Below are 27315 nucleotides of genomic sequence, written 5' to 3'. Positions count from 1 at the left end.
TGGATTTGGACCCGCCTCTGCATGTAGGTCGCCTGAGGGCGTCTGTTCCAGGTCAGGCAGGTCGGGGTTAAAGGAGTAGCTGAGTCGGGGGTTCTGGCTCGCTCAGGCCGGGTGGGGGGAGGGAGGGGTACAGATGCGGGGCGAGCCTGTGGCGGCAGAGGCTAGCATGATGTTGCACCAGCCCGAGGCGCGCCGTGCGTTCTCCTGGGGAAGTTGTCCCTGGATCACGGGAGCCTGGCCGTGGCGGGCTGCACCGGCTCCCAGGAGGGGCGGTGTGGATAGTGACCTGTGCTCGCACACAGGCTTCTTGGTGGCAGCAGCAGCAGCCTTAGCGTCTCATGCCCGTCTCTGGGGTCCGCGCTGATAGCCGCGGCTCGTGCCCGTCTCTGGAGCTCGTTTAGGCGGCGCTCTGAATTCCCTCTCCTCGCGCACCAGGAAACAAAGAGGCAAGAAAAAGTCTCTTGCCTCTTCGGCAGCTCCAGACCTTTTCCCAGACTCCCTCCCGGCTAGCTGTGGTGCGCTAACCCCTTCAGGCTGTGTTCACGCCGCCAACCCCAGTCCTCTCCCTGTGATCCGATGGAAGCTGAGCCTCAGCTCCCAGCCCCGCCCGCCCCGATGGGGGAGAAGACAGGCCTCTCCGGCTGGTGAGTGCTGGTCGGCACCGCTCCTCTGTGTGGGAATCTCTCTGCTTTGCCCTCCGCACCCCTGTGGCTGCGCTCTCCTCCGTGGCTCCGAAGCTTCCCCCCTCCGCCACCCGCAGTCTCCGCCCGCGAAGGGGCTTCCTAGTGTGTGGAAACCTTTCCTCCTTCACAGCTCCCTCCCACTGGTGCAGGTCCCGTCCCTATTCTTTTGTCTCTGTTTTTTCTTTTGCCCTACCGAAGTACGTGGGGAGTTTCTTGCCTTTTGGGAGGTCTGAGGTCTTCTGCCAGCATTCAGTAGGTGTTCTGTAGGAGCTGTTCCACATGTAGATGTATTTCTGATGTATTTGTGGGGAGGAAGGTGATCTCTGCGTCTTACTCTTCCGCCATCTTGAAGGTCTCTCCTATCTCAGCTTTCGTCATGCCTTCCTTACTAAGCTTAATCATTTCTAGCTTTTTATTTAAATTGAGAGACCCGTGATTCTTCCTTTCACTTGAACAGTTAGAGATCACTGTAGGGTTATTAATTGGCCTAATTTTAACATTCTTGTGTCTCAGGGAATAGGGAGGTCTGAGGAGAGGGAGAGAAATGAGGGGACAACTGGTCAGTGGAGCAGTTAGAGCACACACAACTTTCATCTATCAAGTTTCACCGTCTTACATGGGTGTGGTTTGTGGTGCCCCCAAACAGTTACAATAATAACATCAAAGATTACTGATTCCGGATCACCATAACAATTATAATAATGAAAAAGTTTGAAATATTGCAAGAATTACCAAAATGTGACACAGAGACATGAAGTGAGCAATGCTGTTGGAAAAATGGCGCCGATAGACTTGCTTGATGCAGAGTTGCCGCAAACCTTCAATTTGTCAAAAAACGCGATGTCTGTGAAACACAATAAATTGAAGTGCAATAAAATGAGGTATACCTGTAAACCAGTTTGTGGCTGCTTCAGGCATGTCATAGTAGTGGTATTATTATTATTATATTTTTTAGATTATTTTAAGTGAAAAAGCACCTTATAAATCAGTGATTTTATTTCTTTTAGAGTATTTCTTGGTGTCTTGGTCAAGGTCACATGAGTAGTAAGAGTGAAGCCTAGGTTTGAACTCGCTTCTTTCTGAATCCAAAGTCTTAACCAAACTAGTTATTCTTAGCACTGCATGATTGGAAATGAGAATGTTTACCTACCTCAAAAAGTAGAAGATAAAAAATGGTGGAAACATCTTAAAAACTTTGGAAAAATAGAATCTCTGATTTATTATCCATTCAGTAGACAATAATTTTTTAAACTAATGTGTATGAATCCCTTAAGTAGTGAATTATTCAGAATTAATCTAAAGTATTTTTTAAATTGTATTGTTGATTCCTGAAGCTATCAGAGGCTAAAACAGAAGAGCCTCCGATGCATGCCAATGAAACTGCAAAAATGAATAATTCCCAAGGGGATGGTGAACATTTTGCACACCCACCCTCAGGTAAGGTTGAAATGTACTGAAATTTCTGAATAATATGAATACATAAACACTGTAAAGAGTGTTAGTTTCTCATTCATACTTCACCCTCAAAAATCCTGTGAGGGAGTCTTGAATGGCCATTGGTATTTAATGTTCTTTGTGAATTTAGCTGAAGAGGTTGCTTGTAGGAGATAGCTGACAGAGAGGGTGTAGCCCCCAAATTTCTAAGTGAAGCTTGGAACCCAGAGCCGTGATCAAAATTCCTTGGGGAAGCCCCCAGCCTTTATGCCATGACTACAGCATTCAAGGTATGTTCACATAACATTTGGTACTCTCTTCCTTGACCATAATTCCATGGTGTTTGAGAGTTAGAAGCTGAACAGGGAAAGATAATATTAACTTATTTTCCTAGTGAATTAAAACACAATTAGAAAATAACAGGTAGCCAATTTATCCAGAAGTTTAGTCAGAAACTATTGTTGAAACCAAAATTGATGAGAATCCTTGTGGGAAATGTTAGTGGATGATCTTGTTCACTATGTGGCAAATCATTTTCAATATATGTATTCTGATTTCCTGTATAAGAAGACAGGTAATTCTGAAACAGAACTTGAATCATGATCATGAATTTAGTTCATTTTTATTATGGATTTCTATGGTTTTTAGGTGCATGTCCTTTTATCAATTTAAAAAACCCGTAACTCTGTGAGGTAGATATTATGGTCCTTATTTTTCTTTTATTTTTTTAAAACAAGAAATTCAAGGAACTTGAGTGAGGTCCAAAATCACTGAGCTCTTAAATAGTGAAACTGTGACTTACCTTGGTCTTCTGACTCCAAATCTTGTGTTTGTCTACACTTTGTAGAAGTTTTATAATTGAGATAGATAGGTTTGATGTTTATCCACTGTTTTAAGGAACTAAATGCTTAGTTGATAAAACAATGGGGCATATGAAACAGAAGCAGGTTTATGAAGTTATCTGGCTTTTTCCTTCCTAGCAAATCTAATAATTTCTTTTCTTTTTTCATATTCTGCAGGTTCTGAGTAGAATAACCTCATTTGAATTATGTCTGTGAAAGCACCTGCTTTAGATTTGTTTGAGCGCTTTTAAAATTTGCTGGCCCAAATTTAGCTTTTTTTTTTATATAGACCTAAGTACATATACTGTTCTAATCTTGTGTCTGACATAATTTGAATACATTTGCTTATCTGACTATTAAGTGAAAGTATTATAGAAAACTTAATCTCAAGCCATTTGTAACTCAATTATGCACATTAGTGGTAGAGAAACTGGCAGATAATTTCAAAAGTAATGATTTTAATTTTTAAAAACTATTCTATTTTTTTTAAAAAGTGAGTATATCTAATATTACGGGCAATCACTGCATACAAAGTGCCCATGAGAAAGGCCTAATGTGGGAGGAATCATAAAGGTGTCTGACCTCCTGCTTATCCCTTTGCTCATGTCTTTCCCTGGTTCCTGCTGGAAATGGATAGCATCTGTTCTCAGATTGACGCAGGGTTGCCAGTGATGAGATGATCTTTCTTTTTTTTTTTTTTAAATTTATTTATTTTTGGGGCTTCCCTGGTGGCGCAGTGGTTGAGAATCTGCCTGCTAATGCAGGGGACACGGGTTCGAGCCCTGGTCTGGGAAGATCCCACATGCCGCGGAGCAGCTGGGCCCGTGAGCCACAACTACTGAGCCTGCGCGTCTGGAGCCTGTGCCCCGCAACGGGAGGGGCCGCGATAGTGAGAGGCCCGTGCACCGCGATGAAGAGCGGTCCCTGCACCGCGATGAAGAGTGGCCCCCACTTGCCGTAACCAGAGAAAGCCCTCGCACGAACCGAAGACCCAACACAGCCAAAAATAAAGAAATAAATAAATAAAGTAGCTATAAAATTTAAAAAAAAAAAAAAAAAAAATTTATTTATTTTTGGCTGTGTTGGGTCTTCGTTTCTGTGCGAGGGCTTCCTCTAGCTGCGGCGAGCGGGGGCCACTCCTCATCGTGGTGCGCGGGCCTCTCATTATCGTGGCCTCTCCTGTTGCGGAGCACAGGCTCCAGACGCGCAGGCTCAGTAATTCTGGCTCACGGGCCTAGTTGCTCCGCGGCATGCGGGATCCTCCCAGACCAGGGCTCGAACCCGTGTCCCCTGCATTAGCAGGCAGAGTGTCAACTACTGTGCCACCAGGGAAGCCCGAGATGATCTTTTTTTAAGCTAGCTGGCTTTCCGATTCTCCATTGTTAGAAATCAGAGAAGTTAAGTATTTTGGCTTCAGGTACTTTTCTCTCTAGGTCCAAGTTAGAATATAAAAGGTGTTCATAACCAACAAACTCAAGGAACTGTCCAGAGCAAGTACATGAATTGAATATAAATGTTTATGTGCCTGGGATTCCCCCCTCCTCAGAATTTTACCGCCTCGTCCCGAGCTCTGTGGTTCCACATCTGGGGGCTAAGCCCACCACTGCTTAAAGTCACCATCATATGAACGGCATGTTTAACTTTGTCTGCATATGTTGACCAACTTGTTGAAGCTCATCTCCATTTCTGTTTAAGTTAGTTCTGAGCTCCCTGTCTGGGTTGGTTGGAGTGTTAGCGGCAGCCTCATCTCTTCCATGGAGACTTCCCTTTCTGTCCAAGAGCCTGAAGAGCTTTTCGTCTTCTAACCTCCCTGGCACTGCAGTCAGTCCACTCACCCTGTGCTAAAGCAGTGATCCTTGGGCAAGTTTCTTGCTCCTGCAAAGTTCCATTTCTGGTTTTACTGTGCTGGATTTTTAATCATTTAGAGACATGAATATCATGTTCTCCCATGATGCTTTTAGTCCTTGGCATCATTTTTATGTGTCTTTGCTTGTCTCACCAGCTGTCTTTCATAGTCCATGTATTACAGTGAAAATGTTTTATCTTAAAAAACCCCCACCTTATCTTATAATAAAAAATGTCTCAGAAAAGCAATTAGCATGTTAATCCTGTCTCTTGGCACAGTTACCAAATAACTGGAAGGTATTGAGTATTGAGTACTCATGTTATATCCGCTTCCAAGTTCTACTTACTGTATTTATTTATGTAGTTTTTTACATCTTTATTGGAGTATAATTGCTTTATAATGTTGTGTTCGTTTCTGCTGTACAACAAAGTGAATCAGCTATATGTATACATATATCCCCATATCCCCTCCCTGTTGAGTCTCCCTCCCACCCTTCCTATCCCACCCCTCTAGGTCATCACGAAGCATCAAGCTGATCTCCCTGTTCTACTTACTTTAAAATCTTTAAATATGTTAGTAGGCTTATAGTTATCTTCAGTATGTACTACAAATTATTGATATTACTGGCACTTATTCCTCCAATACAAAAATTATAGCTTTATAGTAATTGTTCTGAAAATATAAGGTCACTTAACAGTTTTTGCCTGCAAGCAAAAGTTTGAAAGCCAATTACATTGTTAGTAAGGGATTTTAGTGCACTGTTTATTTGGCTTGTATGGCAACCTTGTATTACATTTTACTGTAGTTCTAATCTTTAGACAAGAATTATATCTTTTTGTAGCTATAGTACCAAACAGCAGGAGCTTGGTATTTGTTGAAATGTCATTATTCACAAGAACTGTAGTTCAAGCTCCTTGAGGACATAGACCACATTTATTGTTCTCGCCCAGTGCCTAGCACAATGTAGGCACTGAACCAATGCATGCTGAGTGAATGAATATGAGAAAGACCCAAGTATTATTACCACTAGCTCATTTTGGTGAACCTAGTGTAATAACTTAATATTTCTTATAATATTCTAATTGGTCTGTGTCTGATTACTGCCAGAAGTTAAAGTGCATTTTGCTGATCAGTCAGCACCTTTGACAAGAAAGCTGGAAATGTTGCCTGAAAGTTCCTCCCTCCCACAAAAAGACCTGAAGATTCCTGGCTTTGAACATGCAAACACTGAGGGACCAATAGCAGTAAGTAAAAAATATTACTTTTTAAGAACTATGAGCAAAATGATAAAGTACTAGGAACAAACAATGTAAACTGCCATGCACACTTGGCTTTTGTTGCGGTCTTGAACTCAAACTTCTAATTTAATCAGTCAGTGGGTATCTGTGCCACTTATGCAGACTTTATTTTAAATAGTTCCTTCTCTTATTTGACCCAGAATTTATCAACACTTGGAACAGAAGAGCTCCGGCAACGAGAACACTATCTGAAGCAGAAGAGAGATAAGTTGATGTCCATGAGAAAGGATATGAGGACTAAGCACATACAAAATTCGGAGCAGAAAGTAAAACCTGCTGGGGAGGTAGAGGTATGGCTAGCTCTAGTATGTGAAAATTTGCAAATCTATGGGTGGGATTCTCAAAGTCAGCATATGTGCTCTTGTAGATCTATTCATATTAACCTCCCTGTTAGTGTAGCACCTGCTAATAAGTCTTTTCTAGGCAGTGAGATGGTTGTGATAGGAGGATTTTGTGAAGTACAAATGATAGCAGTTTTATGATTCTTTACTTGCCCTGCTCTGAGCACTGAAGGGTCAGCCGTCTGTTTTACCTGAGCCTTTTGAAATATTTTATCATAGAGCAGCATCAGTACCCTAGCCACCACCTCTAAAAGGCTTCCCCAAGAGATTTTTACAAAGAAGAGATTTAGGGAACTCAGTCCACGTGTGGCTTTTTTTAAAAATTTACTGAATGTTCTAATATTTGTTCAAGGCAGTATGTTAGGAATTTTAGAAAATGAACCCATCTTATACTACTGTAGCCAATTTTTTTTCTTTTATTTTTTTTTAAGGAAATGACAGAGAAACCAGAAATGACAGCAGAGGAGAAGCAAACATTACTAAAGAGGAGATTGCTTGCAGAGAAACTTAAAGAAGAAGTTATTAATAAGTAATTTTAAGAACAATTTAGCAAAGCAGTAGTTCAAAATTTCTTAAAAATAAATTATTTAATCCTTAAACAGAGCCTGTTAGTTTCAAATACTTGTGTTTGTAAATGCAAATATAACCTTATTGTTACTATTTTATCACACATTTGAGGTAAAGGGTGGTGGAGAAGGCAGTTACTTATGCTGACCAGTTCAATACAAATTTCTGAATAATGTTCTCTCATGGAGAGAAGGTATAGAAAGCTAACAGTGCATTCATTCATTCATTGTTTGTGCTAAGCATTGTGTTGCATGCTAAGGATACAGTAGCCTAGTAGATCAACAGGGTCCCTGCTTTCATGGGGCCAATGAAGAGCCAAGTGTTTGTTAGAAGGGAAAAGGGCAGTGTTTTATCATAAACAGGGTCCTGCAGCTGTCAGTATGGCTAGCATACAGACAGAATGAGGGGAGAGAGTTAGCACATGGAATTGGAGATAGGTGGGGTGCTGATTTGCAAGGCTTGTAGGGAATGTGAGGGTTTTAAACATTTCATAGTGGCAGTTGGAAGTCACTGAAAAGCTTTAAAGCAGGGAAGTTTCATGATGAAAATGTTCATTTAAAAAAGATGTGTGGAGACTACTGGGTGAGTTAGAGTAGCTGTGGGTGAGCAGGTATAGGGTAATCAATCTATCTAATGAGAAGAGTGGTTCTCTGGGGCGGTGGTGGACAGATTTTAGCATCCCACATCGAGGCAGGCGCAAACAGGACTTCGAAAATAGATGTGGGGATGTTAAAAATACTCTTGTCGATTACTCTTTCTAGAAGAGTTACCATTAAAACAGATAAAGGAACAATTGCCTGAGCCCATTGAGCGGTATTCTGCCATGGGTGTAGGTCTTCTGTGTGTGAAGTGATCCCGGGTAGTGTTCTGTTGTCCATTTGCTAAAAAATAACCAGAAATAGTAGGAGAGAAACCTTCCTTTCAGAAGCTTCCTGTGTTGTGTCATCCCATAAGCACCCTCTTTTCTAGTTACGGGCCACTCCTAACTTACAATTCCATTTTATCTCCTTAAATCTATTGTTATAAGCTTTTTAAAAGGGATACCAAAATTGCGTTAGTTCCAACTTTCAACGTGCAGAGAAAACTCAGCATCACTTTATATTTGTCACATTTTCATCACAGATGGACAAGTTGAAAAACTAGTGGTTAAAACACAGAAATTTGTTTCATGTAGCTTTTTATTAAAAATAGTTTTTATATTGCATACATGTTTACAGATATAATTTTAAGAGAACCTCAGGCATACGAATGTGGGCTCAGGCTTGCTTCACTGAGTGAAGATAAAGATAAAAATGTTGATCTGCCTGAGGGTAGTCATTTAAGACAGCAGCTAACGTGTAATCTTAAGTTAGTTATTCTTTCAAGGGATATTTTTAAGTCTTGTTCTCGTATCATTGTGGGTGAGCATATGGACCACGAAAAGTGTTTTCCTGGAATTCAACAAAACATTCACATTTCTGCTGTAAGAAAAGTTTCCTATGATGATTTAAATGATTTAAAAGACTTGTGGCAGTTCTTCAGAAAGGAAAATTAAAGAAACTTCGTAAGATATATAAAGATAATACTTCCTACTGGAACTTAAAATAAAATTACTTAATCAGGAAGAGTCAAGAGTAAATAGGGAAACACTTTAGGGTTGGGCTTCTTAGATTCCAAGAGGAAATTTAGTAAGAGCTAAGAAGAGTGAAGGGGCCTGATAAAATTTGCTTGAAAGAAAATGTATTCATATGGTAACTTTGCTGATCTTAGTTTAAATCCTGAGTCACTTGCCTTTATGAGGTGGAAGGTCTTTTTCAATATATGTACCTTTAATCAAAGAGGTGATAATAGCCCGATGCTGTGATGCTTTGGTGCTGGGACTTTATGTGTCCAAGGCACACCTTCTATGTGCAGTTGACCCTTGTTTGTTTAGAATTCTTTCATTCAGATTGGTGTATGACACAGTGGTCTATGATAAATATCTATGGATAACTTACTGGCTTTAAAAAGATATTGTAAAATGGACACATCTCAAAATGGAGTTTACTTATATTTACAACAAACCAAACAAAAGCAACAAACATAGAATTACAGGGTCACATTTTAATTCCTGAATTTTACAGGTCAGCATTAATATCACCACATGTATACAAATGGTGTAAAACAAGTACAGTGGTATTTTTAATACAAAATAAACATCTGTTTTATGGAAAAACTATACTTCATATCTACACAGACAGCCCATCTTCCAAACAATAGCCAAAATTAAAATTAACTACAAAATCTCCAAAACAGGGGAAACTGCTTCAGTTTAAGCTATTCCAGGAAAAATGGACCCGTAACACATTACAAGGGTGATCTGAAGACTGTAGCTGGAATTACTATTTTTAGTTTTTTGGTTTTTTCTTCCCAATGCATTAAATTGTAGTTTGGGGGATGTTTTTCTCACTTCAGCATCTCAGATCATAGATGAGCAAACTAACATTAAAATATTTACAGTTAACTTGCTGTTCTAAAAATAAAACCTCTTAACTGTTTGCCTCAGTTTATTATTTTAAATTCATTTACGTACATGGAATGTGCTTTTATTCTTAAAAAAAAAAAAGCAGCTTTCATATTACACCCTTGTTAGTTCTTGGAAAAGCTTCATGTGCTGCATACTCTGACACTGAAGTAACTTCTTGGATCAAAATGGCCTGTAGATATTAAATGCCACTTAATTCAGCACTATTCTTTGTATGTTAGTCTTTATAAATTACACTTTAAAACTTGCCTGCAGCTCTGGAGAGAGACAACTTTATTAACAAAGCAGAAAGTGACTTCAAAGTATCTTCCACAAAAGATTGTACTGGTAGGCAGTTGAAAACATTCTGTTCAATCCACTCCCATTTCTAGAGAAAATCATTTTGGAATACTACTGTACTGATTCTTGGCATCTGTTATCTCTAAAAGTGCTGATTTTAAAGTTATATTAACAAAACTGTCCATTTTGAATCCAGCTTGTTTGTTTTCATCAAAATACACACTGAAAGTTCCTGGTGTAGAAAACTCAACATGTGCTGTAATACAGGGTGTATTTCCCTCTACCTACCAGTAAGGCTGAATTTCTGTTGTATCTTCAAAGAAATGGTCCCAACAGCTTAACTTCATTATTTATGATAGTTGAACTTGTTTTCCATAAAAATTTCTTTTAAAAAGAGGCAACTGATTAAAAGAACAACATGGCCAGCACCATTATACAAGTAATGTTATTATTGGGTTTGCAACTGAAGTTTTATAACTGTTTCTAAATCAGAAACCCTCCTGGAGCAACCCTGCATTAATATTATTTTATCAACTTTGTCCCTCCCCTAAACTGTCCCACAACCTGAGAGTTTCCTTGCTGAGAAGCTATCTCCCAGGTTCTGGTTACTAACTTTTTTTTTTGACAGCTTGAAAGGCAAACCCCTTAATTACTAGCAAGCGATCAAGTTCCTGGGAAGCCTGTTTTTTTTACAGAACTAAACTCTCCTAGCTGATATACTGAGTGTCTTTTGCTATTCCTTGTATATTTATAAGTTCAAGTGAGAAAGCTTTCTGATTCAGATTTTCAGCTCATTGAACAGTTGCAGCATTTTTGTACAACCACATGCTTAGGGTCCCCAGTAAATATTTTATGAGCCAAGACGAGGTCTTTTCCTGGGAGATGTTTCTTCTTCTTCATCTTCCTCTTCATCATCTGGATAATCCACTAAACCAACCAAACTTCCCTATTGAAGAATAAAAAAAAAATTTAACATATGTAACTTAAAAAAAAAAGCTTATTAGTACAAATGTTGTCACTTTTAAAGGTATTAGAAATCATTTTTCTAAACTAACCACATATATCTGAAACATATATTTGAATTTGATAAAGGAACTGCTTTAAATTATGAACAATTAGTAATAAGTACAACTGGTGGTATTCTTAGTTACCCTCAACTTTTTTATTTGGCTCTTGAGATTTTTAATGATACCTCATAATTCAACTCAGCAAAATTTCACTGTGGAAAAATATCTCCAAACAGTAGGACTCACAAAGAATCATGACATTTGGAGCTAGAAGGACCTTGGAGATGAACTGGTTCGTTTCTCTAACCTTAAACTAGAGATGATAGCCAGCCAGTGACAAAAAGTCACCTTTTAGTCTCTGTTCCTCATGTATATATTTCATCACTAAGTACACATCATTGTTTTTTGTTCTGCTTTTTGAAGAATAATTTTAAATGGCTGACGATAATAAACACATGAAATGGTTCCTAAAAACTAATGACTAAAAAATTTAGGGCTCTCTCTCTCTACCCAGAAGAAAAGGATCAGATATTTCAGGTGTTTGGCCTTTTATAAGTAATGGACCCCTTTGCAAATCCTATTAAAGCTCTGGACATTACCCAGACAATTATATGTCCTCAGGTCTGCATTAATTCCATGAAATCTGTACACATACCTTACAGGTTAAGAGAGCTACTGTAAACACTGCATCTAGTTCAAACCCTTAAGACCTCTAGGGGATAAGCAAATACAATTGAAATGAGTCATATTTCAAACCTAAGTAGATTCATACCTAAAGAATCCAGGCATCTGGCATTAACACTTTACCAGAATATAACTGAAACACTAATTAATCAGCAAAGGGCTCTGAGCAGCTAGAAACAGTTATCAGAAAGTCTGTGAACCAAATAAAACTTATAGTTAAGTGAGAATCTTTCTGCTTCTTTCTCAGCTTAACACACAAATTGTAAGTTTGATAAGCAAGAAGTAGTGTGGCTAAATTTAAAGCAAAACGTAAAGCACTTGGCACAGTGCTTGGTATGTAGTTACTAGTCAGTAATTGCTATTAGCTACTATTACTGTTATCATTATTATTTGTTATTTGGTTTCTAAGCCAAACAAGTTGGACGAAAGGAAGTAAAAGACATAATTACAGCATAAAAAAAGGCACCAGTCTGATATTCACAGAGCAAATTAAGGAAAGTTTTAATTTTGCTTTTAATCCTATATATCATAATGTACAAAACATTTCAGTTCCAAATGGTTAACATTTAAAATAATTTTTGGCATAAGATCAATAAATATTCTGACACTCGGCTACACAATTTAATTTTCAATTTTATCTCTATTATCTATACATATATACACCATAAACAAACTCATATTTAAAAAATCATGTTTACCATACAAAGAATAAAAATACAAAACATGAAATATTGGAAGTAAAAGGAACTATAAATCCACAGATGCACACTGTGAAGAATTTGATAGGTTCCAGACTTAAACTATAAATGTATTGTTTTTAAACAAATATCAGCCTTCAATGTTAGTACACAAAGTTCTATTTCATTCTTTTAAACTCTAGTATTCCATGGTATGGATACACCACCAAAGTTAAATTCCTTGTTGGACGTTTAGATTGCTTTCCCAGGCATTATATTCTCTTTAAAATTTTTTGTTTCTGACAATATATCAACAAAGACAAAAAAGGAAAGGAGAAAACAGCAGATGAAAGCTGTTAAGGCATTTCTGGAAAAAGAAATCAGAGGCAAAATAACTCAGTTTTAATGGAGAACGAAGTCAAGAAAGAAGGGTTTGCAGGGGGATATAGAAATGAGAAGCAAACTGATTTGTCTTAACCGCAGAAAACACTAGGAAGTAAGGGTACCAAAATACTGGGGAAAGCAGGGAAGATAGTTAACAGTCGAGTCAGTGAAACAGACAACTGAGTCCTCAATTCTACAATTCGTTCCCCTACCACACGCCTACCCCCACTAGGAGATTCCGGCTCCTCTACCACCAGCAACCATAAAGGAAAAGCGACAATAAGGCTCTGCACTTCAGGACTTCAGGCACAGTAAAGGGCAGGGGAAAGGTGCCAGGGTGAAACAGAGTAAATTCTGCATGCCGAGCAGAGACACGCCCACCTCCATTCTAAGCTTTCTTTCCCAACCAGGCTCTCAACACCAGCAGGTGAGCTTATACTCACCAGGTGTAGCAGACTAGCTATGCCTGTAAGAGCTAGGTGGCTCCAAAGGGAAAAAAACCCCAAACCATTAACACTCCCTAAAAAGAGCAGGGCATTTGCTCTAGTCTTTTATATGAAGTCCACACCAGTAGGCCCTTCTCATTGTTTTTAACTGCCTTATTTTAAAAATTGAGACATAATTCACATACCGTAAAGTTCACCCCTGTGCAGTGTACAGTTCAGTGGTTTTAGTATATTCCCAAAGCTGTGTGACCATTACCACTAATTCCAGAGTGTTTTCGTCAACAACCACCCCCCCAAACCCCTACCCATTAGTCACTTCCCATTCCTCCCTCCTTCCCAGCTCCTGGCAATCACAAATCTACTTTGTTTCTAAAGATTTGCTTATTTTGGACCAGTTCTTATAAACGGAAGCATACAATATGTGGCCTTTTGTGTTTGGCTTATTTCACTTAGCATAATGTTTTCGGGTTCATCTATGTTGTAGCATGTGTCAGTACTTCATTCCTTTTCCTTTTTACGGCAAAATAATATTCATCGTTATGGATATATCACATTTTGTTTATCTGCTCATCAGATGATGGACATTTGGGTTGTTCCCACTTTTTGGCTATTATGAATAATGCTATTAATATTCATGTACAAGTTTTAGTGTGGACATGTATTTTCAGTTCTCTTGAGTATATACCTAGGAGTGGAATTTAACTTTTTGGGGAACTGCCAGACTGTATTCTAATGCATTTGCACCATTTTATTGATACATTCCCATCAACAATGTATGAGAGTTGCAATTTCTCACCAACACATGTTTTTGTCCATGTGTTTTATTATAGCTATTTTAGTGGGTGTGAAGTAGAATCTCACTGTGGTTCTGATTTGCATTTTCCTGACTAGTTTGCATTTTCCTGACTAATGATGCTGACCATTTTGTCATGTGCTTATATGGCCCATTTGTATATCTTCTTTGGAGAAATATCTTTTTAAATGCCCATTTTAAAACCAGGTTGCTGTGTTGTGCTGAAGAGTTCTTTATATATTCTGGATACCAGTCCCTTATCAGATATATTTTCTCCCATTCTGTGGACTGCCTTTTCACAGTATGATAGTGTCCTTTGAAGCAAAGAAGTTCTTAATTTTGATGAAGTCTGATTTATCTATTTTTTTCTTTTGTAACACTTGTGCTTTTTGTGTTATACCTAAGAAATCACTGCCTAGGGGAATTCCCTGGTGGTCCAGTGGTTAGGACTCTGTGCTTCCACTGCAGGGGGTACAGGTTCGATCCATGGCTGGGGAACTAAGATCCCGCAAGCCGTGGGGTGAATAAAAACAAAAAGAAAAAAAAAAACACTGCATAATTTGAGGACATGAATATTTACGCCTGTAGTTTTTTCTAAGTGTTTTATCCTTTTAATTCTTATATTTAAATCTTTTGTCTACTTTAAGTTCTGTAACATGGTGAGGGGCAGGCTCCAACTTCATTCTTTTGAATGCAGATATCCAAGTTGTCCTAACACCATTTGTTGAAAAGATGATTCTTTACCTCAGTGAACTGTCTTGGCAGTCTTGTTGAAAAGTCTACCTTACTTTTTTTTGTTTGTTTGTTTGGTGCTGTGAGCCTAGCAGATGAATTTATTTTATATTTTTGCTGCATAAATAGATTAGCACCTCACTGAGGCACTTCTCCTCAAGGCTTTCTTTTTTTTTTTTAACTTTTAATTTTTATTTTGTATTGGAGTATAGTTGATTAACAATGTTGATTAACAGGTGTATAGCAAAGTGATTCAGTTATACATATACATATGTATAACTGAGTTCCCTGTGCTATACCGTAGGTTCTTGTTGGTTATCCATTTTAAATACAGCAGTGTGCACATGTCAATCCCAAACTACCTTACTTTTTAATATGAAAGAAAATCCAAGCATCACCAGACACTTGAGAAACATTTCTAATATGAAAGAAGGGATCAAAACAAATGATGTAACAATAACAAAAACCTATGAAGAAACAATGACTCTTTATGAACTAAAACTGACAAATTTTAAGTTAGGAAACTTAACATAATTCATCATATTAACAAATCTAAGGGGACAGAATTCAAGAATTATCCTTGACTCCAGTGGTCCCCAACCTTTTTGGCACTAGGGACTGGTTTTGTGGAAGACAACTTTTCCATGGTTTGGATGGGGGGGAGGGATGGTTCAGGCTGTAATGTGAGTGATGGGGAGCAGCAGATGAAGCTTTGCTTGCTCGCCTGCCACTCACCTTCAGCTATGCGGCCTGGTTCCTAACAGGCCTGGGGGTTGGGGACCCCTGCTCTACTCAATGAAATAAAGAATACATAGATGGGACTTCCCAGGCAGTCCAGCAGTTAAGACTCCATGCTCCCAATGCACGGGGCTTGGATTTGATCCTTGGTCAGGGAACCAGATCCTGCATGCTGCAACTAAGAGCCTACATGCCGCAACTAAAGGTTCCGTATGCTGCAACTAAAAGATCCTGCATGCCGCAACAAAGATCCCGAGTGCCACAGCCAAATAAATTAAAAAAAAAAAAAAAAAAAAGAATACATAGATCTTCCTTAAACATGATTAAAAAATTTTAATCATCAGTAAAGGTGATAGTTTTTATATCTTCTAATTTTTGATATCATGTAATTTTTATATAAACATGAGTAAAATTTCGTTTTTTTTTTTTTTAAAGGATTTTCTTATTTATTTATTTATTTATTTATTTATTTATTTTTGGCTGTGTTGGGTCTTCGGTTCGTGCGAGGGCTTTCTCCAGTTGCGGCAAGCGGGGGCCACTCCCCATCGCGGTGCGGGGACCGCTCTTCATCGCGGTGCGCGGGCCTTTCTCTATCGCGGCCCCTCCCGTCGCGGGGCACAGGCTCCAGACGCGCAGGCTCAGCAATTGTGGCTCACGGGCCCAGCCGCTCCGCGGCATGTGGGATCCTCCCAGACCAGGGCTCGAACCCGTGTCCCCTGCATTAGCAGGCAGATTCTCAATCACTGCGCCACCAGGGAAGCCCTAAAATTTCGTTTTAATCACCAGCAAAAGTGATAGCTTTTATATCTTCTAATTTTTATAGCTTTAATTTCTTTATCTCACCTAATTGCACTGGCCAATACCCCAGAACAATGGTTAAATAACAGCAGTGATAGTGGCATCCTGTCTTGTTCCTGACTTTGGTATGAATGCTTCTAATATTTCTTCCTTAAGGATAAAGCTAGCTTTTGGTATCAGCCATATATATCATGTTAAGAAATTATCCATTTATTCCTATTTTACTGAGCATTTATATGTGATAACACTTGTCAAAACTGTAAATGCACATTCTCTATAGAAATACACATGTATGTGAAATGTTGTATGTAAAAGGTCACATATGCATCCATACTTCGGAATTCTATGGAGGAAGTTCTTTTATGTCCTGATATGGAACGCTCATCCAGATAAGCTTGTCATGTGAAAAAGCAAGATGTAGTGTTTTCTTTTTCTGTGAATCTGTAGCAAAAGAAGTGTTTGTTTTAGCACCCGCTAATGGCTTCTCATTCTGATTTTGTAAGTATTTTTCCTCAAGGAAAATGTGCATATATTTTACAGCTCTACAGCTGAAGTAATGTTCTGTGTCTCTACAACATTCATATTTAAAAAAAATATCTTTTAATTGCACTAGTAGGGACTTCCCTGGTGGTGCAGTGGTTAAGGAATCCACCTGCCAATGCAGGGGACAAGGGTTCGATCCCTGGTCCAGGAAGATCCCACATGCTGCAGAGCAACTAAGCCTGTGTGCCACAACTACTGAGCCTGCGCTCTAGAGCCCGTGAGCCACAACTACTGAAGCCCGTGCGCTCTAGGGCCCTCGTGCCGCAACTACTGAGCCTACATGCTGCAACTACTGAAGCCCAGGTGCTGCAACTACTGAAGCCCATGCACATAGATAGAGCCCATGCTCTGCAACAAGAGAAGCCACTGCAATGAGAAGCCCGTGCACTGCAATGAAGAGTAGCCCCCACTCGCCACAACTAGAGAAAGACCACATGCAGCAACAAAGACCCAATGCAGCCAAAAATAATAAATTTCATTAGTAGCTACTGTTTTGCTGGGCTTGAAAACTATAAAATTTTCAAAGAATGTGATTTTTAAAAAATATATTAGAGCTTTAGGATGCCTCCCAAAGGAAAACAGACAAATTATCACCTGATCTATTTAATTTTAAGAACCAATCAATTCGACTGTAGCAATCAACAATGATGGTGACGAAAATTATAAGACGCTGATGAAAGAAACTGAAGACGACACAAACCGATGGAAAGATACACTGTGTTCTTTCCATGAAAGAATGAAAGAATCAATGTTGTTAAAATGACCATACCACCCAAGGCAAACTATAAATTCAGTGCATTCCCTATCAAATTACCAACAGCATTTTTCACAGAACTAGAACAAAAAATTTAAAAATTTGTATGGAAACACAAAAGACCCCAAATAGTCAAAGCAATACTGAGAAAGAAGAACGGGGATGGAGGAATCAGGCTCCTTGACTTTAGACTGTACTACAAAGCTAAGTCATCAAAACAGTATTGGTACTGGCACAAAAAACAGACATATAGATGAATGGAACAAGATACAAAGCCCAGAAATAAACCCATGCACTTATGGTCAATTAATCTACGACAAAGGAGGCAAGAATATACAATGGAAAGACAGTCTCTTCAACAAGTGGTGCTGGGAAAACTGGACAGCTACATGTAAAAGAATGAAATTAGAACATTCTCTAACACCATATACAAAAATAAACTTGAAATGGATTAAATATCTAAATGTAAACCAGATACTATAAAACTCCTAAAGGAAAACATAGGCAGAACATTCTTTGACATAAATTGTAGCAATATTTTTTTGGATCAGTCTCCTAAAACAAAGGAAATAAAGGCAAAAATTAAAAAATGGTACCTAATTAAACTTAAAAAGCTTTTGCAAAGCAAAAACGAAAAGACAACTTACTGAATGGGAAAAAGATTTGCAAATGATAGGACCAATAAGGGGTTAATATCCAAAATATATAAACAGTTCAAACAACTCAACATCAAAGAAACAAACCCAATTAAAAAATGGGCAGAGGATCTAAACAGACACTTCTCCAAAGAAGACATACAGATGGCCAACAGGCACATGAAAAGATGCTCAACATCACTAATTATTATAGAAATGCAAATCAAAACTACAATGAGGTAACATCTGACACTGGTCAGAATGGCCATCATCAGAAAGTCTACATTATAATAAATGCTGGAGAGGATGTGGAGAAAAAGGAACCATCCTACAGTGTTGGTGGGAATGTAAATTGGTGCAGCCACTATGGAGAACAGTATGGCGGTTCCTTAAAAAACTAAAAATAGAACTACCATATGACCCAGCAATTCCACTACTGGGCATATACCCTGAGAAAACCATAATTCAAAAAGAGTCATGTACCACAATGTTCACTGCAGCACTATTTACAATAGCCAGGACATGGAAGCAACCTAACTGTCCGTCGACAGATGACTGGATAAAGAACACGTGATAAATATACACAATGGAGTAATACTCGGCCATAAAAAAGAATGAAATAATGCCATTGGAGGCAACATGGATGGACCTAGAGATTATCATACTAAGTGAAGTAAGTCAGAAAGAGAAAAACAAACATCATAATATTGCTTGTAAGTGGAATCTAAAAAAAACAATAATACAAATGAACTTATTTATAAAACAGAAATAGACTAACAGACATAGAAAAGAAACTTATGGTTACCAAAGGGAAAAAGGGTGGGGGGCGGGGAACGGATAAATTAGGAGTTTGGGATTAACAAATACACAATACTATATATAAAACAGATAACCAACAAGGACCTACTGTATAGCACAGGGAACTATATTCAACATCTTGTAATAACCTATAATGGAAAAGGATCTAAAAAAAGAATCTATCTATCTTATCTAATCTATCTAATCTATCTAGCTCTGAATCACTTTGCTGGACACCTGAAAAGCAATGATGGTGAAAATGGCTAAAGGGCCATTGGTGATAAAGAACTTGCCTTCACTTAGAAATGTGGTCAGTTTGTTGAAAAAGGTTGAGAGCCAATATAACTAGTGCTTTACTCTGTGAGCTCCTATCTTGCTTAATATCAAACTTTTGTGATAGTCTTGAGTGACTGAGCAATTAATTTATTTTCCAAGAACAATCGCTATTTTTCTATCTGTTCCCCAAAAGATGTAGAACAAATGTATTCGGCAATCTGCTGTTAGTGTCAAAAAAGGTGAAATACGTGTTTGTGTTCGCACTTGATTTTGCTTGTTCATAAATAAAAAATTATCTGGAAGGACAGTAAATTAAAAACTCAGGGAAATAACCCAGAAAATAGAACAAAAAAATGAGTAATAGGAGAGAAAAATTATGAAAATTATAAGGCCCAATATCCAAACAATAAGCTATAGTGAAAGAGCATAAAATGTCCCAAAACTAAAGGTCATGGCTGTTTAGCTGAGAATGCCCCAAGTATATCATCCTGAAATTTCAGAATACAGGGATAAAACCCCAAATGCTTCCAAGAAGAATCAAAGAAAATCACACACACACAATCAGGAATAAGAATGTCTCTGGATTTCCTGGCAGCAATAACTTCAAATTTTTGAAAGAAAATTACTTCTAATTTGGCTCTACATTCAGTTAAATTGTCAATCAAGTATGAGGATACAATAAAGACATCTTCATACATGCAAGGTCTCAAACTTTATCTCTCATGGAATTCTTTTCTCAGGAAACAGAGAGGGTATGCTCCAACAAAATGAGATGGAAAATCAAGAAAGAGAACAGAGACCTGAGATCCAGGGAACAATCAACATAAAAAAAGAAGAAAGGCAAAAGGAATTATTAGGGTGATGGCAGAGGCAGCCTTAAGACATCAGCTGAGCAACAAGTCTGGAGAGGAACCAATCTAGGCTGGGACAAGATGGGAGACTGCAAGAGAGATGTCTCCAAGGGGGAGACTATGTGGAAACTAACCTGAGAGGTTATTTACTCTATAAAAAGAGAAAAGTTATAAAGAAAAACACAGTATAGAAAAAAAGCAGGGGAAAAAAAAAAGAAAAAAGCAGGAAAAAAATTAATGAATAAAGAATATTTATGTTATTATAGCTATAATATTATCAAATATTGTTTTAACCAAAAATTGTGATACAGAGAGTAATAAGGGTGAGGATGTGGTACGGAGTGGTAAAACAATATGGCAGTATTAGCATATTATTTAGAAATAGAAGAAAGAGCTAGAAGAGTTCCAAGCTTTCGCTGCGGAGAAGAAAAGAGGACTTTTTTTTTCAATACTTTTAATGCTATTTTTCTTTTAAATGTAAGTGCATATATTACATTGATTAAAAAAAAAAAAAAAGAAAAGCTAGTATATATTGAGAATGTGCCAAATAGTGTTCTAAGCTCTTTACATTTATTAAATAATTAAACCTTCACAACAAACCTATAAAGGAGGTGCTGTCTTATCCCTGTTTAAAATGAGAAAACTAAGGCCCAGAGAGATTAAATAATTTACTCAAGGTCAAACACATAGAAAGAGGCACAGCCAAGATTTGAACCCAAGCAATATAACTCCACAGCAAATATTCTTAATATAGTGTCATAATATTACACTAAATTTGTCTTATCAAAAAATGAAAATTTAAAAATTCTTGTTCAATAACATAAACTGTGTTTCACAAACAGGAGAATCCTATTGAAAATGCTACTTCTGTGATCTTTAGTCAAGAGCCCACCTTGCTACAATACTGAAGAAAGATTCTACATTTTTGTAAAATAAATAAACTCAGACTTATATTCTGTGTTCAAAACAAGAAGCATCACTTCACTTAGGTTTTCTACTATGGCCTTCTCTTGGCCTTCTATCCTTATACTAACAGTTGTCCTTTATTTATGCCTTTTTATTTTAAGCCACTCCTTTTTGGGGAAAAGGACGTATTACATATAATAATAATGTAAATGAAAGAAAAAAGTTTTATATAAAATTTAAACTTGTTTACATAAAAAAAGTAACCAATGGGAAATACATTTGCTATGTGAATGACAAAAAGGTTAATATTCTTAACCAAAGACTCACTCATATTAAAAAGACATAAACCAATTTTTTAAAAGGCAAGACTATGAACAGACAATTAACAGAAGAGCAAAGTCAAAAGGCTAATATTCAACCTTACTAGTAACAAATGACACAATTGGGAACAAGATATATACTGTCTCCTCTACCTAACTGGTAAAGATTAAAATTCATTATAATAACAGTGCCAAAGCTGCAGTGAACCAAGCATACTCGTACAATGCTTACGGTAACATTAACTGGTATAGCCTTTCTGGAGAGGAATTTGACAATATGGGTGAGAACATTGTTCTACTCATCTATCCAAGAAAATAACTTAAAATGCAACAATGCCAGTAGTCAGTGAAATATCAGAATCAACTTATGTGCTCCAAAATATTGGTGGGGGGAGGGGATGCTTACAAATACTATGATACAGCTAAATCAAATGAAATTCTACAGTCCTCAACAATGTTTTAATAACAGAGAAAAATTCTCATAATGAATGAAAGCAGGATACAAAACTGTGCTTATACAGAGACTGTAATTATGTGTCAGGTAAACCCATATACCTAAAGAAAAATCAATCAAATGTTAGCAGTCATGTTCTCTGATGACAATGTGTGCAACTTTTTTTCTTCTTTGAGATTATTTTTATTATCCAAATTTTCTTCAGGAAACATGAAATAATTCTACAGATGAAAAAAGCGAAGTTTGTGTGTAGAGCAGTTTCACATACCTTGGTGGCTGTTACTGATGTAGCCAAGTTTGTAGTTTTGGAAGAGGATCCATTAGAACTTGCTGGTGGTGTCTGAGCCACTACAGATTTACTGTTTGTACTGTTTGTTCCATTAGCAGCACTGGTGGAGTGGGAGAAAGTAAATTTGAAGCCACCAGAAGATGTCCTTTTGGGAAGGTTTTCCTTGTCTTCACTTTCCTTTGCTAAAGCAAATGTAAAAATTTGAATCTTTATCAGTAAATATTGCTAAGTCAAAGCATCTGAAAAGAACAATAATTTAAAAACTTATAAAACAGTGCCTTTGCTTTTTTGTAAGAGCTAAGAGGGTAGAGCACGATGTGTACAATAAGTCTTTATTAGCTGAAGTCTTAGAAATCTCAGGATTAGAAAGAAACTTCAGAATCATATAACAGATCAGCCACCGTATGCTAGAATTCTACACTGCTATATCTAGGACTCTTCCAAGGACTCTAGCTGTCTGACTCTTCCTTTCATTGTCTCTCTGCAGCTTCCACTCACTGACTCTACACTTCCATACTCATTGTGAAAACCTAATAATCTCTCCCACAAGTCAATAATATTCCAAATGCCTAAAGAAAATGATTAGGATCATGTTTATCAGTCATTTATTTCCTGAATATTCCAGGTTCCTTTATCTGTTTCCTTTATGACAAAGGTATCTACTATCCTTTAACATCTGGCTGCCACTATTTTTGATTATGTTTCTTAACTGGATGCTACTTCAAGTATGGCCTCACTGCCTCTTTTGACAGTACTCAGGGCAGTGCCTGTAATGAGTAAAGGTAGAAGAATTTGGCTACCAAAAGGTACCTATTCCTTAGGACATTTTAATAGGCTATTGTGATCCCCAGGCTGAAATAAATAGAACTTATGGCAGTAATGAGTGGAAAATGAGTGAGGCTGGTAGCAACAGTTTCAAGGAAAATGTAATAAATTAATGTAACACTAACTAATGAGAAATGCCTTTAGAAAATCGCACACTGAAAATCACAAACTAGGGACCTCCCTGGTGGCACAGTGGTTAAGAATCCACCTGCCAATGCAGGGGACACGGGTTCGAGCCCTGGTCCGGGAAGATCCCACATGCCACGGAGCAACTAAGCCCGTGTGCCACAACTACTGAGCCTGTGCTCTAGAGCCTGCGAACCACAACTACTGAGCCCACATGCCACAACTACTGAAGCCCGTGCACCTAGAGCCCTTGCTCCGCAACAAGAGAAGCCATCGCAGTGAGAAGCCCACACACCACAACAAAGAGTAGCCCCCGCTCACCACATCTAGAGAGAGCCCACGCGCAGCAACGAAGACCCAACGCAGCCAAAAGTAAATAAATAAATATATTAAAAAAAAGGAAAGAAAATCACAAACTTATATATAAGTCTAGGAAATGCTTTTGCCTTTCAAGATATAAATTTTTTGAAACATTTAAATGATAGAATTAAAGTGATTGGTTCTTCTGAAAAACACTAGTAAGATCTTAGTTTTATAAACAAGTTAAACATATTTGAAAGACAGGAAATTTTACTGTTACTTTTCTGCTCTTGACATTTTATCTTTGTTTTTTTTTTTTGAACATTTATTTTTTTTGGCTGCTCCGGGTCGGGATCTTCAGGTGCGGCATGCAGGATGTTTTTTTAGTTGCAGCATGCAGACTTACTTAGTTGTGGCATGCATGCGAGATCTAGTTCCCTGACCATGGATCGAACCTGGGCCCCCTTCACTGGAAGCACAGAGTCTTACCCAGTGGACCACCAGGGAAGTCCCTTGACATTTTATCTTTATGAAACTTTTATAACAATTTAAAAATTTCAAAGAGTAAAGTACTTCTTTCTTTAAGCTTAGTTTCTCCAGCTGTAAATGACAGAGTGCTCTGGAAATTTTCTATATGGATCTATATGGTCTATAGGATCATATAGGATCTATATGATCTCTATCATTATTGAAGATTTCAGTATAGAAATAAAAGCACAACTGTTCACAGAAGGCAAAGTATACACAATGCAATTTATAAACAGCAAATGAAGAGAATCACAAAACGGCAAGTTTCAAGAAAAACATTTTAAACACAAAATGTTTTGAAAAATCAGATTTGAAAAAAGTGATAATTTTAAAAGGTTTTGATTTAGCATAAAATTCATGTCTTTCATGCTTTATAAACTATGATCACAACTTCACAAACAACTGAATAATTTCTATACTAAATAAGAGAATGAACTAATCAAAAATTCAAAATTTTAATACCCTTTTTAGTCTCCATGAATTTTTCGTAACTATCTGGAAAATCATCTTCTGCCTTAGATTTTTCCACTGGTGCCACAACTGTTTTCCCTTCCTCCTCTTCATCTTCATTAAACCACATTTCTTCATCCTCTTCCAATGCCTTTGCATCTCTGCGAAATCTGTTACTACGCAATATAGATGGTACACTGTAAGAAATATATCACAAATATTAAGTAATGATTTAAGATTCCTGACCAGATTATGAGAATAAATATGTATAGCCAAGAGGAGCTGAAATAATTTTAACTGAGTATAACTTATATCATTATCACCTCAGTTGCAATATAAGATGTAACCAGAAACCAGAGAACACTCCAAGGATGTCTGTACACCAACCTAAAAATTTATCTTGAGTTATGATATGGAGCAGTAATTTTTCATATAAAAGATTCAGTGTAGGGAGAATATACGACCCTCCTACACAACCCTGTACTATCTAATGATGGAAAGAAAATTCCTGGGTAAATTTCATATGTAAGATCAAACTACACATGATTTTGAACATAATTTTATAGGCTATAAATGCAATATACTTAAACAATACCTGTTCAGTTTCTGATTTTGTCTGTCTTTTTCTTGCTCATATTTAGTCTTCAATCCTTTGAATGTCTGAACATATTCAATCGATTCAAGTGCTTTATAAAAGTTTTCAACTATATGTGTAGTAAGAGACTTGATATCTTCCTGTATAAGCACAAAATTTATATTTCAAATATAATACAATGCTTGTTAGAAGAAAAACTTAAAAAAAATTTTTTTATAGTTCCAAAGCTGATCAAAAAAAAGGTTTTTCAAAATCATCTTCCAAAAATAAACGTCCTAGTTTCTTTATACATGAGCCAGGACTCCACAGAACACTTGGAAAAAAGGAGAAGCAATTCACTGAAGCCCTCTTAGGGGGACTATAAAGAACATTTGAGAGGTAAATGTATTTAGTTTATGTTGTCTGTTTATTTTTTGCATTTACATAATAGCACTTTACAATTTAAAAAGCACTTATCACGTACAATTTCACTTGATCCTCATAACAATTCTATAAAATAGGTTTTATTATCCCTATTTTACAGAAAGGGCAAATTGAGGCTATGAGAGAGACTGGATGGCCTGATCAAGAGTGCACACCTAGTTAGAAAGCAGATGTTGAAATTATATTTTCAACAAACATTGAAAGATATTACTTGATGACACCTTGTTTAACTATCAAAACAAGATAAGCCTTACTTAAAAAATAAACAGATTCCTTTGACTATATCACATATACATATCTGGTAAAACAACTTGAATTCCTCTTGTATATTTCCACAGTTCTCTAGTGGTGTAATTTTTGTGAAATAAACTGACAGTAATAAATTTTAAATTCTGAATGAACCATTTTAAGTGATCACTGCAAATTAATGGGTGCAAAGCAGGCTCATCATTAGAAATAAATAAGTTGTGATTCAGGACTAATACTGGTAGGATATATACATGCCACTTCCTTAAAAGATACACCATAACCTGGTTGTATTAAGGACTGTTATGTCTTTAAACTAGTTCCCCTGAACCTCTGAATCAAAAAAATATGCAAAGGAGAAAAATTAGAAACCTAGGTAAAATAGTTGTGTTACACATTGAAACAAAAAAAGGTAAGTTTTGGGATTCAATGTACATTTATCAACCACTCAAAATTATTTTCAGAAAAACAAATTCAATCATAGGAATAGGGATGGGGCTGTGAACGTTACAATTCATTTTATCCATATCTCAACAAAAATTTTAAAGGAAAAAAATATATAAAAGTTAATCTCTAATTCATAGAACAGTACACTGTGAACCTGGGTTCAGATTCTTGGTGAGCTAGTCAACCATGTTTCCTTTTTTCCAAGACTAAAGATAGTACTTCTATCTTCTTCATCCTTTTTGCAAACCATACTCTTGCCAAGCGACTACTCTAAGAAAAACAATCTAGTCAGCCAAATAATCTTTACGTGAGAATAGTGTGTCATCAGTACAAATCTGATTTGTAAGAAACAAAACTAGAGAATGAATTTCTAGCTTTGACTTTCTTTTTTCAAGTTCTTTCTAACCATGTGGCCATTTCCTCCAGTGGAATCATTTCAGTGTGTGGGACAGGGTAAATTTATCTTACCGGTTCTTCAGTTATTCATCTTATCCCTGTTATTCACACAGAGCTCTCTCCAGATCTTTTTATGACAAATCTTTTGTTGCCTGACTGAGACTCAAGACTGAGCTGCACCATATCTTCAAGCCCTGCCTGTGCTCCTAACCAAATGAATGCACCTGAATAGGTCAGCTAATCACTTTGGGTGTCTCAAGCCCTCATCTATAAAATAAGGCAGTTGGAGTAATTCACCTAACTTCTCAGTTTCTTCAACTTAAAATTCCATGATAACATCCTACCTTTTATGCATTTTGTATCAATGTCTACCAAGGGAATTATTTTTCAATCTTTCTATTCATTTTTATCACTACCCTTACAAGAGATCACAGAGATCATATGAATGGCATGCTTGAGTGAAATGTCCACATATGCTAAATATCCTGAAACATATGGCAAAAAAAATGGAACTGAGAATATAGCATAAACGCAGTTTAAAATACTATGCTGAATTTCACAATTTAAAATATTCACATCACTAAACATATAATTATTTTAATTTACTAAGAATCTTTTAATATAAACTTACCACTCTTATAAATTCAAATAACTCAATAACAGCTGAATTCAATAGATTGTACCGAGTTCCATTATCCAGAAGAGCATTTATAACTGGCTCAAAAAGATTTCCCTTGGTGATGTAACGATTATAAAATTCATCTTTAAGGCCAATTATCCGCCTCATAAAACGAAGAGCACCTAATTAAAAATAATACAGGGAGTAAGTTGCTAATCTTACTAGTATTAATTATTATACAGGTACTTTTACATAAAGCAATGTATATGTTCTTCTAAAGTAAAAAGCAAAACTGCACTAAGAACAATTGGATTTTGCGAAAAACAGAATTAGGGAAAAACCAACTCAAAATTTGTACAACTTACGTAGAGAGCTAACAAAAGCCCCAATAATTGGTAGACAGACAGCTACAAGGCAGAGAGATTAAAAAATACACAAAAACCATACAACACAAATGCCGGCACTACTTAGAGCAGTGCTGG

General features: G+C 37.1%; 2 protein-coding genes across 2 annotated transcripts in view; one reads left to right on the top strand and one right to left on the bottom strand.

The window, feature by feature from the left end:
• The window catches only part of CFAP36 (cilia and flagella associated protein 36), a 33304-nt gene extending 26257 nt beyond the window's left edge, over positions 1-7047 (top strand). Inside the window, exons 7-10 of the mRNA XM_007189988.3 lie at positions 2018-2120; positions 5913-6049; positions 6244-6393; positions 6876-7047. Coding sequence (XP_007190050.2) covers positions 2018-2120; positions 5913-6049; positions 6244-6393; positions 6876-6977 — 492 coding nt within the window. The 3' untranslated portion in view covers positions 6978-7047. The remainder of the gene's footprint in view (positions 1-2017; positions 2121-5912; positions 6050-6243; positions 6394-6875) is intronic.
• A 2026-nt stretch (positions 7048-9073) lies between these two features.
• The window catches only part of PPP4R3B (protein phosphatase 4 regulatory subunit 3B), a 45612-nt gene continuing 27370 nt past the window's right edge, over positions 9074-27315 (bottom strand). Inside the window, exons 10-14 of the mRNA XM_057557876.1 lie at positions 26846-27015; positions 24703-24842; positions 24120-24304; positions 21858-22060; positions 9074-10739 (exon numbers count right to left, since the gene is read on the bottom strand). Of these exons, the coding sequence (XP_057413859.1) occupies positions 10644-10739; positions 21858-22060; positions 24120-24304; positions 24703-24842; positions 26846-27015 (794 nt within the window). The 3' untranslated portion in view covers positions 9074-10643. The remainder of the gene's footprint in view (positions 10740-21857; positions 22061-24119; positions 24305-24702; positions 24843-26845; positions 27016-27315) is intronic.

Source organism: Balaenoptera acutorostrata, chromosome 12 (genome assembly GCF_949987535.1).
Source record: "Balaenoptera acutorostrata chromosome 12, mBalAcu1.1, whole genome shotgun sequence".
NCBI classification, from domain to species: Eukaryota; Metazoa; Chordata; class Mammalia; order Artiodactyla; family Balaenopteridae; genus Balaenoptera; species Balaenoptera acutorostrata.
Note: the sequence above shows the minus strand (reverse complement) of the source record. Positions and strands in the feature narration are given on the sequence as shown.